Source organism: Tachysurus vachellii, chromosome 8, assembly GCF_030014155.1.
Source record: "Tachysurus vachellii isolate PV-2020 chromosome 8, HZAU_Pvac_v1, whole genome shotgun sequence".
Taxonomy (NCBI): Eukaryota; Metazoa; Chordata; class Actinopteri; order Siluriformes; family Bagridae; genus Tachysurus; species Tachysurus vachellii.
Window position 1 is genome coordinate 11,664,934 of NC_083467.1, and position 17,203 is coordinate 11,682,136.

A 17,203-nucleotide genomic window follows, 5' to 3' on the forward strand; every position below is an offset into this window, starting at 1 on the left:
AATCTAGCCTAATTATGGAAATGATTTTCTCAGATAGTTCTCAAATAATTTAGAACACCGTTTCCTAATATAGTGAAAGCCGTACTGATACTGATTACACTGCTTCCTGATTTTATTAAGGGCCAAAGCTCACAGATTCCTAATGCATATGCATACAGCAACACAAGCTGAAAACACTTAAAAATGCTGATTCGTGTGGGTGAGTCTCTTGGCCCTAGCCATCTCCCTCGCCATAGTTTTTACTTATTAGCAAGCATTCTGGCTGGGTCGGCTCTCAATAGCTCGGGCATGAATTCAGAGGGAAGGCATTAGCACTTCTCACCTCATCCAGCTTGTGGAAAGTGGAAAAGACTCTGCTTTGGCCCTGCAGGCCTCCTGCCAAAACCTGCATGTTTGGCACTAACACATGCATTTCTGAAATGAGCTGGCTCCTGCTCAAGCCCTTTCTACTTCTGGCATGTGCACGCACACACACACACACACACACACACACACACACACACACAAATACTACTAATGATGTGAGGCATATAATGGAAGGGAAAGACTGATATCCTAAAGATGGTGAAGAAGCACTGGAGGACACATTTAGGATGGGCAGTGTGACTGAGGTAAAGAAAAATGCACCCAGGTAAATGAATGACAAAATAAATAAATGAATATGTATCAAGAAAAACTGCATCGTACAGATCTGAGTGAAACTGTCAGTGCTGAAATGAAATGAAAATATCCTGCTCTCACGAGGTGTTTGCTTTTAGCTGTAATGTTACAAGCTGTAAAGTTCAGAAAGACAGAGCAGCCTGCCACAATCCCGCAATCTCCCTTTCTCTGACAGACACAGACATTCGCCTTCATCTGCCGGCGCCATCTCTCCTCATTGATTTGGACTCTGGCACTGCTTGTGATGCTCCAGTTAGTTTAAATGAAGAAAGATCTGTCCTATTCCCCAACTTTGGATCACTCACAGGAATTGGACAGAGCGATACAGAGGCTGGGGTGAAATGGAACAAAATGAAATTGCAGCTAAGGTTTTCATTTAGGATGCTTTAGAATACATACACCAATCATGTCGCTGTACAGAATGCCGGAGAACGACGAGGAACAACTAATACGATCTCGGATAACTTCATGTGTCTTTTAGAGCTAGTAGGATTACAGTGGAAAATAAAAGCACAATAATGAAAATGATGGCTAGGGGATTTCATTTGTTTGATGTAATACAGACTATGGGATATGACTCCAGTGAGACAGAGACATGTCCAAACTCGCACCTTCATCCAGCCATAACACAATCGTGTCTGATATTGCAAAAGATTGAAATAGAATTAGGGAGGACTAATCAGCCTCTTTCCTGGGAAATGTTTTCTCTCAAGTCTTTCAAAGGGAGCCTGGCAGATGAAGAAGAAAAGCAAAAAGAAAAGCCATAGCTCTGGTGTATCTCCTTATGCTTACCTGTACAAGGGAAATGTTGCTTAAGTTCAGACGAAAGAGGTAGTTTCTGCAGAACAGTTGGAGAGAAAATTAAAAAAAAAGTATATTATGAAGGAAAAAGATTTAAGAGTAAAGGTGCAATACAGATATGGCTTTTATCATGAATATTATAAAGTCTATGAAAAGAATAACTGATCGTTAAAAAAAAAAAAAGGTTCCATATTGATTGATTTCCGGCAGAATATTTGGCATATGCTCTTATAAGCTGTTGTAGTGTATTCGGTGTACACAGGAAGTGCACAAATTCTTACCTTGCTCCTACTATCAGCTCATTCCTGGACAGATCAAGAGTGAGTTGGGAGTAGTCTCGTACACCAGGATGGGAGAAAGTGGAAATCCAAGGGTTTAATACTAAAGGGAAAAGAGAAAAAGAGAATATCACATTAAAGCAGGGACTTTTCTGTATTATTGAGAATTTATTGAGAAAATATACTGTGGAAACTCTTTTTCGTACTAAAAATATAAGTGCACTTTTATGGAATAGCAGGCCTGAGTTTCCGGTCACAGACAGATTTCTGAACACTAATGCTCATTCAGCTAAAGCATTTCTGAGTCACTTTTAAACTCGGTCTCTGAGTTGTATTGTATCGGGCAGCTGGAAAAAAATAGAAAAAAAAAATTCACATCACAAATGATGTATATGATGCACCAAGAGAGTGGGATTTCCTGTGTTCTGTCTATTTAAGTAATTCAGTAAGGAATTCAGTTCATTTTGTTTTGTAGGATTGGATTTTGTATTAATTCACAGACGATAACTATTCCTCTCTCTGTCAGTCTGATAAGTTTGACTTTTATACACAATGAACTTGAAGATCAAGCTGCTTTTCATGTCCTCCATTCATTTGAACAAAAAGGACAAACAGGTTCCTGTAGAAGTAACTGAAAAACTGAGGAGATAATCAGGGAGGCGAGACCGGCGTCATGACGGAGACCCAGCCGTGAGGTACAATGCTCACTGTACCACATCATGGCTGCTGAGCCTAATTCAACATGACACTCAGTCAAAACTACACTTTCTAGGAAATGTATAAAAGCGCAGTTTGACAGAAGCTTCTGTACATCAAAACAATTTGGCCTGCCAGATATTTAGGGCACCCATCAGGGCTTTTTTAAAATGGGAACAAAGTGACAAGGAAAAACCTTTATGTAAAAATAAAACCTCTTGATCCTTTGGTGACCTAACATGCTTTGTAAATGGGATTTCACAGTGAGGCGGGTGAAAGAAGATTTGTCATCTTGCAAGTAAACTTTTAGCAGTTCACCAGATCTGACATTACTGTATTGTGAAATTGGTCGGAAATATTATATAATTTTCACCTTATGATTAAGAGTCATTTTATATTACACATGATCTTTTAAAGTTATACAGACAACCAATTCATTTCATATCACAGTTTCTAACAAAATAATAAAAAAAAAATAAATCCTTTGGTCACGGTCACGAATCTAGACACAGTAAAGCAATGATATTGTCACATACCATCCATCACCCTTTGTATGGTGCATATTTTACTAAAGCTTTCAAGTTTCCAAAACAAATTCAGCTGTATTTGTACAGGTCAGAACCCTGGGGAACCTGTGACCCAGGCAAAACTTGTGAACTAAAACCTCAGACCACAGTGTCAAAGGGTCTCAATCATCCAGATGTTTGGCTCAAGCAAGACAATCTCACTCTTTTATAAACAAATAAATCAAGACCATTTTAAGCAAGTCTACCGAGAGACAGGAAGAGACGAGGCGTATGAGCCGTGCATCACTGCTACACACTGCTAAAGGATGTTCTTGAGTCTGACTGGGACCATATGGCAGCACAATTCAAGTCATCCTTTACAGAGACATAACAAGAGCAGGGTTCCGTAATCACAGCCCACTGAGGGGTTTGTAGTGTTTATTCACACTAAAAAGTTTTAACACAACACCCTGCAGTGATCCCATTCAGGTTTAATGAGCAGTTATATCCCCAAATGTGTCTCACACATCATTTAATATCAAATCTGTTTGGATTCAGTACATCAACACTTTTTTCAACACAGTTTGAAGTAGGTTTTAAAAAAGTTTCTTGAGAAATATTAACAGAATCTAAAAAAACAAACAAACAAAAAAAAACCACATTCCTCATCACACATACATGAGTGTAGCAGTAAGCACACTATTATATAAAGTAAATGATTGACAGATGCTCCGTGGCAGATTGCAGATTAAACCACATGCATGCTTCGTCTCAAGTGTGTGTCATTCACTTATGTGACTCAGAAGAGTGATGAATGCATCCTAAGAGAAATTGAGCAAAGCAGAAGACAGCTGAAATGCAGATCAAGCTTTGCAGACCAATACGAGTGTAAAGCTAACATCTGGATTGCCTCGGCACACTGCAGGGTTACAGCTCACTGAGGAGCTGAAACAGCTCACTGAGAGAGCTGAAAGATGCACATCCAACAAATAAATGAGTAAACCTCTTTTCGCAGTGATACAAATTCTTTATTTGTAGATTATGTGAACAAAGAACAAAATTTAAGGAGAACCGTGTGAGCTGTTTATGCATATTTTGGTGTCTCTTTTCTTAAGTGGAATAAACACTAACAGTCCTCTCTTAGACATTTATCCTTTCTCTTTACTCTTGCCTTTATATGCCTGAAAACCTCTTCATAACATAAGTCTTGGACCTAGCAATCCGTACAAATACGCAGGAATAATTATAAATCCTGTTGCCCCAGACAGAATATGGGTCTGATTTTTGTAGTTTAGCTTCAGATCTTGAGGATGAGGCTGGACTTAGCAGTGCTTTACAATGACACTCAAGGTGACTTAAACATAACTTTTAGAATGTTCTATGGAAGACAAATGCATTTTTTTTTAAAGATCTTTCATAATAACCTTTACTGATGTTAGTCAACTTCTCAAGAAGGATTAACAAAGCAGACAGCATATTTGACACAAGTGAGTTGTTTTGATTCATCTCACAAAATACAATACATTTGATCTTTCAAGCAAGCCTGTACTCAGCACAACCTGTTATCCTTCACATCTAGTATTTAGTCATTACAATCATCAAATCCTAAAAAAACATACCTTTAATTGTGTACCATAATGACAAAAGTCTCTTGGCAAAACAAACAAAACAAACAAACATTTTTAAAACTCTCCCACAGTGAAAAAAGTAATATGTATTCATGGATTCAAGAAAAAAATATTTCATATAGATTACATATATGAAATATTACATTTCTAATCAAAATATTTCACTGCTTATACAAAACTTCATTTAAACAAATTACTAGCCTGATTTCAGTAGAATGAGCATGATTGATTTACATAGTATTAACGTGAACCAGTTACACGTTAACATCTCACGTCACCTATCAGGCGTCATCGGGCATCAAGGCAGGATACACCCTGGACAGAGTGCCAACCCATCGCAGGGCACACACACTCATTCACTCACGCAATCACACACTAGGGACAATTTTCCAGAGATGTCAATCAACCTACCATGCATGTCTTTGGACCGGGGGAGGAAACCGGAGTACCCGGAGGAAACCCCCGAGGCACGGGGAGAACATGCAAACTCCACACACACAAGGTGGAGGCGGGAATCGAACCCCGACCCTGGAGGTGTGAGGCGAACGTGCTAACCATTAAGCCACCGTGCCCCCCTTTCCGATTATAAAAATTAATATTTTTAGGTAAACTATATGTATGACTTTCTCATACATCTGACTGACTACATATTCCACTTTATTCAGTACATAATATTAAATATTAGGCAATCAAAACCTGCATGGCAGAATGAATAATAACGGTTACAAAATACCAGCGTTGTAGGTTCTCTTCATAAAACTGTATTGTGTTAATGTTACACAATTCAATCACGGTGAGCCAAAGTACACACTTTCATTGGTTAAATTTAATGAGCTCTTATTTTTCCAGCGCAAAAGTCTATTGTACCAAAAAAAAGTCTCTACTGTGTTGAATTGAATTTCAAATTCACCAATAAAATTTTGAATAATGGTATAATGAAATTACTATCAGAACATCATCCTGCATTACAGCATCAGTGTTCACTTAGAATAATTACTCTCATGTCTGAATGGGATATAGGTTGCACCAACCTTTTGTCCCATTAACAATGGGCTTTCTTTGATTACATCAACAATTTCCTGCCTACAAGAGAGACAGACTGGGCATCTCATTTAATAGTAAATACTTTAGAGCAAAAATCCGGGCTGATTTGAAAACACATAATTTACAGAGTCATTACTTAGCACACCAACTTTCTATAGATAATGTAAGTTACTATTATGTTTAATTGCTTTCAGTCAGTTACTGCTGTAATGTCCAACATGGTGAACACGACACGCATTTCTTCTGAATGATGAAAACCTGTTGCATTCCACAGCTTTTGTAATTGCATGTTTGTAGACAGTAGGCAGTATTGCTAAAATTACTGCCATCTCAGCTGACCTCAGTTTTCAGTTTCGGGCAGATTTATCAAAGAAATTGGAGCTGGGAGTTTTAGAACTTGTAGAAAATGACCAGTAATTTTCTCTACAGTATGAACAAAAGCACACAAAAAAAAAGACCAGAAGAAAAAGAAAAAAACACCATATACTTTTAAAATTATTATCTTAATGGCATCACTTATTAATTTTTTTTTAAATGGATTTTGGCCGTAACTCAAGTTTTTAAAAATAAACTTTTTAGACAATTTTTTAAAAGTGAATCTATTTCCGGTGATTTGGGAAAAGGACAAACTCTAAGGTATGAGGCATGAACGCTTAATGCTGGAGCTGTGCTGGACTGCACTGTCATCTGTTTCAGTGACAATGATTAATTCTTAGGTTGCTTGTGGCTTTGTGAAGCTGGCTATCAGTAAGAAACCAGAAACGTCTCTGAACTTGCTAAATGACACACAAAAATGCCAGGGGTAGTAGATAAGGATGAAATTACAATTTTATGCTTATGCTGAATATTACATAATTCTTAAAAAGGATACAGTGACACAAACACTATAACTGCTATAACTGACAAATATTACATGCTAGAGAATACCAAGACCACTATACAAAAAACAGAATGGTGTTTAAATAGATTTTTTTTTTTTTAAATGGCTAGTGGAAAAAAACAGATGGGTCCTCAGACTACAGGACATGTAGCCATCAATACATGCATAGCACCAGAAGTGTCCCTTGACAGATGGAGGTACCTCGCATTCTCGCTTTCCAAACACACCCTTTTTTTCCTTTTCTTCTCTCAAAAGACTGGCTCGCCTCTCTGTGGATCGTCTAGAATCTTATCAGGGGAGGCAGACGGCAACTTATCTGAGCAAATAGCAAATTTGCCTTTGTTTTGTCTGCCTGTGGTGAGATTTCCATGTTGTTTGTGTCCTTTGGGGCAGGTGGCTACTGGATGAGCAGACAGGCAGAAAATGTCTCGGAAATCTAAATTCTTCCAGACTGATAATCAAAAAAAGGGAGAACAATGAATAGGCTATGAAATGTCACATTGCAGAAGAGGAAGTCAAACTCCACTGGGGCAGCACGGGACAATTCAGGTAATGGAGGACCAGTTCAGCCCGGCGGAAAGAAAACCTCAAGCAAAAGCAGTGAGAAAAACATTTATGGTCTGCAATTTCAATGAGCCATTAAACTTGCCTTAGATGTGTCTGCAGTATAATCAAAAAAGCAATGCAAAAGTGTGCAGAAGCACGAGCCAAACACTGGGACCAACAAATGACGGACTAAATAATGTTTGCAGTGACAACAGAAGAGTGGCTCTAACCAGCAACCCAAATACCCCAGCATAATTGGAGTGAAATAGTGCATGCTATCAAAGTTTCAAAGTTTCAATGCCCTGCATTAGTACACCGAACATGACTCTGACCATATTTAAACAGCACAACTATTACCCAGTAGACAGCAGAGAGCAAGTCCATTCCCCAAGTCCAGAGAAACAATCTGGGGCCAATTACAGTAGCTGTAGAGAGAATGAGAGAACGGAACCAGACAGAGCAGCAACTTACTGTTGCCTATTGTCTGTGGGGTGATTACTGACATTTTACCAAAGAAGAGCAGGTCTCTGAAAAGATCAAATCTCTGTGGCTGATCTACACACAATGCCTCTGGCATTAAACTCAGGGTGTCAGGGGATATCATCCAGAAATTAGCCCTTCTGAAAATCACAGGACCATCAGCATGTGTGTGGGCAGTAATAGTGACACTTTTACAGCGAATTCAACACTGACTTGGATTGCCTTTAATGGCAGTATTTAGGGAATGAAACTTGGGCTGTCTATTCATGAACTTTTTTAGTGCTGTGCACAAAAGTTTGCAAAGACATCCCTTAGCTCCGGTCCCATGTGGCCTCTTTCCTCTTTCAGAGTGCTGGTGTGATTATTCAGTTATATGTGTTCTGCAGTGAGCTGAGATGTTATAACAATTACATAAGAAACGTATCTGGTTATGGGGAGGGATTGAAATGTACATATCAGATTAAGAAAATGGAATCCTCAATCCAAGGTCACGTCCAGGTGAAGCTTAGGTCTAGGAGAAAGCTTTAGAAGAGCCCACGCTGAGGCAGCCAATCTTTACTGCACTCAAACACTTTTTTTTTTTTTTTTTTAAAGGGACCATAGAATGGCATCACTCGTCTTTAACAGCATACAAGATCCATCCAGAAATCTGCTCAGAGATTAGAGCCTGGGCCCCTATCCTCTTCCTCCATCCTCAGGTAACGCCTCACAGTGGCTGCCTGATTGCTCTGCTAAAAAATACTCATCCATCAAAGAAGCTAATCTCAGGGTTAGCCCACACCTTCATTGTGGCATGACTTCCATACCAATGCTCTAGCATAAAAGAGGGCTTTAAGGTGTACGGAGGGGTTTCTATGCAATTGGGCTAACATAAAAGGATATTTTAGCTGAGCTAGCTTACAATACAGAGCTGATTGTTCAGCAGTGCAAGAGTAGATTTGCTTTGATGAATAACCATGACGAAAGCGTAAGGAATACCATGAGAAGGAAAGAACGGCAGCCATTTTTTGTGTAAAGGCGAAAGTGGGAAACAATTGGTGGCTTAACATGTTTTTTAATAACAAAAGTTTAGTTTTTCTACCAAATCACAGTATATTCAAACACTTTAGAATAATGACCAACTTACTGCCCTCTCTGAAGAAAGCTGGCAAGGAAAATCACACACACACACACACACACACACACACACACACACACACACTTTTTAGTAGCAATAAAAAAGTGCAGGCTACAGGCAATGTCCTTATGAGCTACTGTTGCTCTATCGTCCAGGTAATATCAAACCCTGTGGCTGTCATTTCTATTTTTTTCCCTGTTTAACCCTTTTTGGGGGTAAAACAAAACAGGAAAATAAAGCAGAAAAATGCCCAGAAAGAAATTGGTATTGTACATTAGTACAAACAAACCAATGGACATACAGTAGTTTTGTGTGTACCTTTTACTCACAATACATACTGTATCTACGTCTGTTGTCTAAACTAAAATGGCTTATCTTGCTTTTTTTTTTTACCTAAGATGTTGTCTGAAAGACTGGAGAGTATTACTCCACATTCTGTACTATTCATGAGCTGACAATCGGGGAGTGCAAGGAATGAAAGTCATTCATCTGCTACAGAACAGGGTGTGTTCATCAGCATTAGCACACATCGTCCCTATTTCACTCCAGTCTCACAAAGAGGCAGAGTGTGAACAGTGTGACAAAGACATTGACAAACACATATCCTTAACCAGTATCTAATCATGAATCATGTAACCTCTTGAATTTCATGAACTTCCTCTGTGACAGATGAAGATTAATATAATAACTGTCAGTAAAGTCATTTAATTAGAAATAAAGATGCTAGCAAATCCCTTTTCAAGCTATCTAAGCCTCTAGACTCTTTAATCCTTTTAAATACACACATTAAGTCGGATGTCCAAGGCTATGTCCACACTAAAACGTTTTTGTTTGAAACCGCATACTTTTCTCTTCGTTTTGGCCTTCCGTCCACACTGAGATGGCGTTTTTGTCAATGAAACCGAAGCTTTTTGAAAACGCTCTACAAAGTGGAAGAAAATTGACGTTTTCAGTCAAACGTCTCCAGGCAAAACTTTTTTCTTGAAATGTATGGTACATTTCATTACTTTCTGAACTGGAGAATAGCAATGTTTGTAGCTTAGAAGCAGTGTGCCAGCAGCACTCACCTTGAATAGAGATAATAGGGTGTTTTTGGTGGGTACACTCTGGCCTGCTCTGTGGTTGAAAGTTTCTGCTGGGCTCGGTTGGAGATGTGGGTTTTTGGGAGAAGACAGCAGGGATGCCAAAAGAGAGCAGACAGAGGTAAAGGCCAGACACAGCCAGGGAAACTAGGTTCCGTGGCAACGCTCTCATGGTGACTGAGGCCAACCTCTCCTCTAACTGCCAAGGTGGGCCTCTGGAATGCACCTGGAAAACAGAAAATAGGAGATGATATGGATAGTTTCTAAAAATATTACCAAACTCTGACCTTTTAATAATAGAATAAAATGTGCATTAGCAGAAATAATTAATTTTAGGCCCAATAAATACTGGGTAATTGAGTAATGCGAGGGTGATAAAGTTGGAACGCTTCCACCACATCTATTCAAACAGCCCATGCACTTAGAAAACCTGATGAATTAATATAGCTCTCAGATATATTAATTCAGAGGGAGCTCCTTAGGCAACGTTTTTTTTAAAAAAAAAAAACAGCAGAGTAACAGCAGAGTAAATGTGGCTAAATACAGGGTCGAAACAGGTTTCATATTTTTTCACATATCGATGCTATTGGTCAGTCCCCACGTGGGTCTGTTATTTTTACAAGTTATTAACCAATCTAAAGTCTTGAAAATAGCTTGAGCGCAAATCTCTTAACTCCATTGGACACTTCATCTGTCCACCTCTTCCTCACGCCGCGGGAGAGATTCGCGGCATATTTCGCGGCAAAAGTGCCCTCAAGAAGAGTCGCAACGAATCAAGACGTCTTCTGAGGTAAATGTCTTCAAAACACTGGGCTCAAAGAAAAAAAAATCTTGAACCCCGCTAGTTCTGGTGCTCGTCTGAGGACAGGAATTTAGCGCAAGACAATCCACTGCAACGCGGACTAAACCCTGTGAACTGCAGATAACGTACCGCGTTTTTTTAATTTCCTGAAAAGTAACGGTTTTGGAGATACGAGGATTCTGCCTGACAGCGAAAATGTTTCCAGTACAGAAAACAACAAAATAAACTGCTGGAGTAAGAGGACCTGGTGTTAAATAGCTCCTGACATAACATGATACTTTGGCTTAAAAGTTATTCAGACAAATTGATATTTAAAACTCCTTCCAGATCAACTGTGTGTGTGAAATGCACTATGCTGTGGAGGAGTTTTAATATCAGGGCTGATCTTATTAGATGCAAGGTGAGGCATGACATCCCCATCGTTATTCAACTCTCCTGCATTCCTGCTGCAGCCACAATACGCCACTCAGCAGTTCGCTGAATCACAGCTCACTCAGAAAGGAAACTGCCTGTCAATCTCCATGCAGAAAGTAAAGACCTGCCAAGTGCTAAGTGCTCTGCTCTCCTTGTGTCACAGGAGATAGGCCTTAATGGAAACCGATAATCATGCCTGAATAAAACTATGGTCCAAAGACACTAAGGATAAAATTCATATGTGGGCTATTATAGAAGCTAAGAACACATTTTCCTCCCTACATTCACTTAATTTTCAAATGGCTCCCTTTCAGCAATGTCTTCACTCAACTTTGCACTCTTCTAACTTGTCTACTGACACTAAGCAGAGGTTTAAGACAGATGCAGCTCTGACATGAGGAGTACGATGTACACAATGAGACATACGCTATGTTAGAATAATAAATGTTTCATATTCACACCTCAGGTCAGATCTGTGGTTCACAATGAGCTGAATGTTAATACTTCTACTATCTATACTATGATGAGCATTAATATGATGAATTAGAAATCCAGGGACAGAACACAGTGGATAAGAAGCATGTGTGTACACCTTTCTTTTTGCATTTAATAAGGCGATCAATAACAAATTAGTAGCTTCATTGATTACAAAAATCAACCATCACACCCCCAGTCATTTTCACACTCATTTTCACACAACAGCTGGTAACTACTTAGGCAAATGAGGCCAGGGCATTGTAGCCAACACTCTTTTTTTGATGTTTTTTTCTTTTCTTTTTTAATACAGTTAAAATCAAATCTTAGAATTGAAATTAGAATCTGAAAAAGAGACTGGTGTGAACAAAAGGAGGTCATAGCACATTGGATAAAAATCAGATACTACACAGATTTTCAATAAGGCTGATATGGAACCTCAAACGATTTCTCTATTGTAGTCAAAGCTGGCGCGAGCTAGCCAAGGAAGTGAGTGCCAGCTGCTAAGAGAGAAACTTGGCCCAGGTAAACATATAATAAACAAATACACACACCAAACATGCATACATCTCAACAGCAGCACAGAAATCTAGCCAGTTTCTCCCCAACAATAAATCTACTGTTGTGAGTTACATTAGTCTCGAACATCCAGAGAGAAACACTCTAAAGGCTTTACACAGATGTGCACATACCCCCAACAACACACAAATTTGCAAATTAAGCTCCTGAACAGCTGGTAACATACCTCCCTAGGCCTGGGAGTATTAGCTGAGCTGTCTGAAAACCACAACGCTAAGTGCTGTGTGCCAACAAAAGTGCCCTCTTAGAAACTGGCAAGGTGGAGTGGAACTTCTTGGCTTCACTCATAGAAATCAAGTTTATCTAGAGAAATGGGGAACAAAGGAGCCACCTGGACCATGCTGTTCAAGCCACTGGAGATACGGCCAGAAAAAGGGAACAGACAATTATCCGTGACCAGTAAGCAGTTAGATTTAGAGCTGCTCCTGGATTACGTTAATGACTATGCAATCAGAGTCTTTTGGCCAACTGCTCCAGGATCAGAGGAGAAATTGTGTGGCTGCTGGGCAAGTAGTCCTGGGCTTGTTTCTGCCAAAGACCTGCGTGTTGCCACGGCAACTAGCCCCATTAATGACCAAGTCATTATCGTTTTTTGGACACATGAGAGACAGAATACAGGAGTGTTTTCTCAGTGCAGTGAGGTTTAAGAAACGACCCGGCCTAAAAGGGCTAGAGTGTGGTGATCATCTCATTTAAAGAACAGAACATTTTCAGTTAACAACTGATGGTGATATCAAGTGGGGACATTGGCAGTATGAGTCACTCTACAGTGTGGATGATTTGTGAAACTGTTTCGCCTGTAATGCTTAGGCTACCCTTTTGACATTGAGATGAACTTAGGAATAAAAAAAAAAAAAAAGAGACAGCAAGCTGTATCTGTGTTTCAGCACACAAAAAGATCTGTCATCTGTGGGGCGAAATAAAGCATATATAAAGATAAGGTCTATATGGATCCTGGTTGCATCTCTCCACTTGACTATTTACAGTCATAGAAAAAGTCATTATTTATAATCACACTAGGATGGGTTTTCCTTTTGAGTCTGCTTCCTCTAGAGGTTTCTTCCTCATATAGTCTCAGGGAGTTTTTCCCCTGTCAGCAGTTGTCACCGTTACCCCAAGCTTGCTCATTAGGGATAAATATAAATGTAATATTAAACTTAATAAATTATTTCAACTTTTTCTGAACTATTTGAAGTATTTATGATGTTATCATATTATTTGATAAAAATACAATGACATATTAGTTATACCTTATTTTTGTTCAGTAAATTAATAAGCAATCAGGAAAGGCATGTATACATGGGATTAGGATTTTTCTTTTATCTTTGTAAGGGTGAACAATAGAGTGACAGGTAAAGAATCTTTTGGTGGGTTATAAACTCTCTTACAAAATTCCAATATATAACAGTACTCTTTAAAATTCCATGGGCCACTGGGTTGCCATATGCTTTGTTTTCCTGCTCTGCGAGCCAAAAAGCTTTAGCGCCCTCTTCTCTGTAATCCAGACTATAGCAAACATTGCACCTCATTCAGAACTGATAGACCACTTTTTAGTCAACCCAAGAGACCGGATTTAATTACAACTCAAACCTTCTCAGACGAATCTCCGAATCAATTAAGAGACTGATTAAATTTCTGCTAGTCGCAATGGGGAAAATTGCTGAACACAGATGCAACCTATTTCATATCAGAGAGGCAAGCAAGCAGATATTTGTGGTCCTATAGATGCTTTTGCAAAACAAAAAAAAAACCAAAAACAAACAAAAAAAACAAACCAAGGCAATGCAGCTTGAAGTACTGTCTGAGGAGCCATATTCTCTGCAGTGAATTCTGGAACTATAAGCAAAGTTGATTATCTCTGATTTTCTCAGGGTTTAGAGATTCATGTGCCGAATCGTAATAAAGTCCTTATAGTAAAAGAAAAAGCATGAGATTTCGACTGAGATCATCAGTCATTTGGGCAGAGCGTTTTGCGAAGATAACCTTGTACTTTCGCTCAATATATACCATCACGTCTCATCACGGAGTAACCTAGGTTTTATTTGCAGAAAAAGTAAGAAACCCCTGTTACTGAATTGAACTAAATATAGAAAAGAAGATACAAAAAGAAGATGGCCATCTTTTCTGAGAACTCCGAAGAACTCTCTGCTGAGACGAAGCCTTAGGGAACGGTTCTGTCTGACAAACCCTCACTCAATAGAGAAAGGTGAACTCTAGTTACTGTATAATATAATATAATGTAGAATAATCTTAGACAGAAAAGTTTTACCTGGCACCATTAAAGACAACACACGGTGCGTCTTGTCAGAAAGATTGTATTTTGAGCCGAATGCAGGAAGCACTACCGTAGAGTCTGAATTACGAGTCTGAAACCTTGGATTTGTTTTAATCTCTGAGTTTCCAAGTTGGAGTCAGTTGGGGGCATGTCAGAGAGAAAACATGCTGGAATCGGTGGATCTCCAGTTAACAGTAAATTTGTGGAATTTGAATGTTTACTCTTCTCAGGAGGCGAATCCAGGTATTTTCAGTTACTATGTGTTCAGTAATTGTGTTTTAATAACCTGCTGCGTAAACCATAATCAAAAAGTTTCTCTTAAAGGTGCTTAATTGTTAACTAGTTTGTTTAGCATTCAATACATTTTTACAGTAAGCTTAAAGTTTAAAGTAAAAGTAAAAGTTTAAAGTAAAAGTTAAAGTAAGCTTTAGTTTAATAGTAAGTAAATGTTTTGTTTGCAGTGGCTTTATAAATTAATTAAAACCACCAAAAATCAAAACACACTTGATTCTTATTTTTGTAATTCATTTTCTAGAAGCTGATCAAACTGACTTGAACACATCTGAGACATCTTGGCTGCACATGTAAGAAAAAAGGGCATAAGCAAAATACTACAACAATAAGCATAAAAGACTGCTTGAGAATCATCTATGAACCTTACCTCGACAATGCAGCAGTATGTCCTCTAAAGCCTATTGAACTCCGATGTATCATTTGCTCGAATTCAATCACACACAAGTCCAAAACATACACAGACATTTTTTAAAACTGTTCTCTACCCTTTCACTGCTCCACCATTTACCCTGGTGCCCCTAACCTGAGTTGAGGTCAGTCAGGGTGACATAATTCCTCTCAAACACAAGGCCACAACGAATTGCTTTAAAGCCTTTTCTGTGCTCTGAGGGACATGGAGAGATGATGGGGTCAATGAAACCAGGGGGATGGGGACAGGGTGTGTATGTGCACTTAGGAAGCTCACAGAGTTGGGAGGGAGATAGAAAAGAATGATATAAAGGGCTCTTTGGGCAAAGGGTTGAGGGGAGGGTCATGGAAATCATGGTATTGACTTGCTCATCTCACGCATGGGTGAATCCATTAAATCACTGAAAGGCCTTTCTCAGGAATATGCTACAGGACCTCAGAGACACAGAAGAGATTATCAGACGTGGCCGATAGGCAGGGAATTCAGCCATGTCTAGGAATGTATGTGATAACATATCAGAGCTCCAGCCGTGACCATGGATGTATCACTGAGCATTTTCATGCCTGCAGCGCAGGTTGGCGCCAGTAATGATGCGATTTCACACTTATCTCTTAATTTCAGCACAAACATTAAGGCCAAAAGCTTTAATGTTCGTGCATGTAAACCCATTTGCCTGATTCCCTGAGCTCTTGGATGCATGGGTGCAGAGCAAAGAGTGATTACAACAAGCATTATTTTGCTAGTATTTTCAGCACGTCTGTGTGAACAAACAAAGAAAGTAGGCCACATCAGTATGAACAGGAGTTACATCACCACATGGAAGATACATTTTCTTCCAAGAACTACAAGATCTTCTTCTTCTTCTTTCGGCTTTTCCCTTCAGGGGTCGCCACAGCGAATTATCTCTCTCCACCTATCCCTATCTTCTGCATCCTCAACACTTGCACCCACTAGCTTCAAATCCTCATTAATTACATCCATATACCTCCTCTTTGGCCTTCCTCTTTGCCTCCTGCCTGGCAGCTCTACAAGAACTACAAGATAGATAGGTTAATTTAATATTAAATATATATATATATATAAATATACACACACACACACGTGTGTGTGTCTGTTTTGTTGTGTTTTTAAAACAACTTGTATGCAGACCTGATGTGAAACAGAATACGCTATTCATCAGAGCTGAGAAACATTTCTATAAACAACAATGAATGACCAGAGCGAAAGTGTCTGAAGCGCTAGTGGACTGCAGCCTGAGGGCTAATCATCTCTAGCAGCTGAGGACAGTGAAGCGTGGAACCCAGTTAGTTCAATTTTTAAGTAGCCCTTCCAGGTTTGTGAGTATGTACACACTTTTACACAAGTGCTTTTCAGAATAGAGATTCTGAACTCACCACTAACATTATGAACAACAGGGATTGATTAGACTTACATGTAATATTATAAAATTTCTTTTCAATGATCAAATACAGACTATTAAACCTTGCCTCAAGATGTTACTGACAGTGTCTGCAGGAGGCTCACAGGCTGTGATGGTGACTAGGTTATTAGAGCGATGCAGCACATCCTGTGCTTATGATGATTTGCCAGACGATATATTAGTATAGAGTAATGACTCACTGTATACAGCCTGAGGCATCATCTACAAAACATGCATCTACTCTGGTTTGTGGTCTTTTACTTCTTAATACCGAAGCTGCATTTTCTAGTTCATTCACTAAAGTTACACAATTACAGTCAATGTCTGCAAAGGCTCCGGAAGCTGAATGTCAGTGATGTTCATCAGTTACGTAAGAATCCTGCAAAGACTCTTCTGGCAACCTGAAGAAAGGCTATTTTTACATTTATGGCATTTGGCAAATGGCCTTATCCAGAGCGACATATAGAAATGCTTTGAACTGTCAATCAAAGAATACATCCTGGTACTGATTCACTAGGTCACAGACTAGAATATTGTTATACCTTTTATGTCTAAATAATAGAGATACATTATTTAAATACATGAATAAAACTGTTCTGATTTAAGATAGAAAATGTATAATCGTGATCGCTGTAAATATTCTGAAACATTTGTGGAAGCAGTCAGAGGTAAAGCTGTAAGATTTCAGCCACAGTAGAGTCTTCAGGACAAAGAACATCTTTTTGTTCTTGATGTTTTCTCCTTTTTTGTCATTAAAAAGAGAAAAAAGGAGAGGCTGGTGAGGAAACCATTTATACCATTTATAATAGCTGTTATAA

At 39.0% G+C, this 17,203-nt stretch overlaps 1 protein-coding gene across 3 annotated transcripts in view; it reads right to left on the bottom strand.

Annotated features, from left to right (window-relative positions):
• sema5ba (sema domain, seven thrombospondin repeats (type 1 and type 1-like), transmembrane domain (TM) and short cytoplasmic domain, (semaphorin) 5Ba) overlaps positions 1-17,203 on the bottom strand; it is a 93,303-nt gene that overhangs the window by 40,305 nt on the left and 35,795 nt on the right. For all 3 annotated transcript variants that reach the window (XR_009648961.1, XM_060876268.1, XM_060876267.1), the window contains 3 exons: positions 9,704-9,944; positions 1,743-1,842; positions 1,453-1,498 (listed from right to left, as the gene is read on the bottom strand). Coding sequence is in view for 2 of the 3 variants with exons in the window: in XM_060876268.1 (XP_060732251.1) it covers positions 1,453-1,498; positions 1,743-1,842; positions 9,704-9,890 (333 nt within the window). In the remaining variant the exon portion in view is untranslated. The remainder of the gene's footprint in view (positions 1-1,452; positions 1,499-1,742; positions 1,843-9,703; positions 9,945-17,203) is intronic.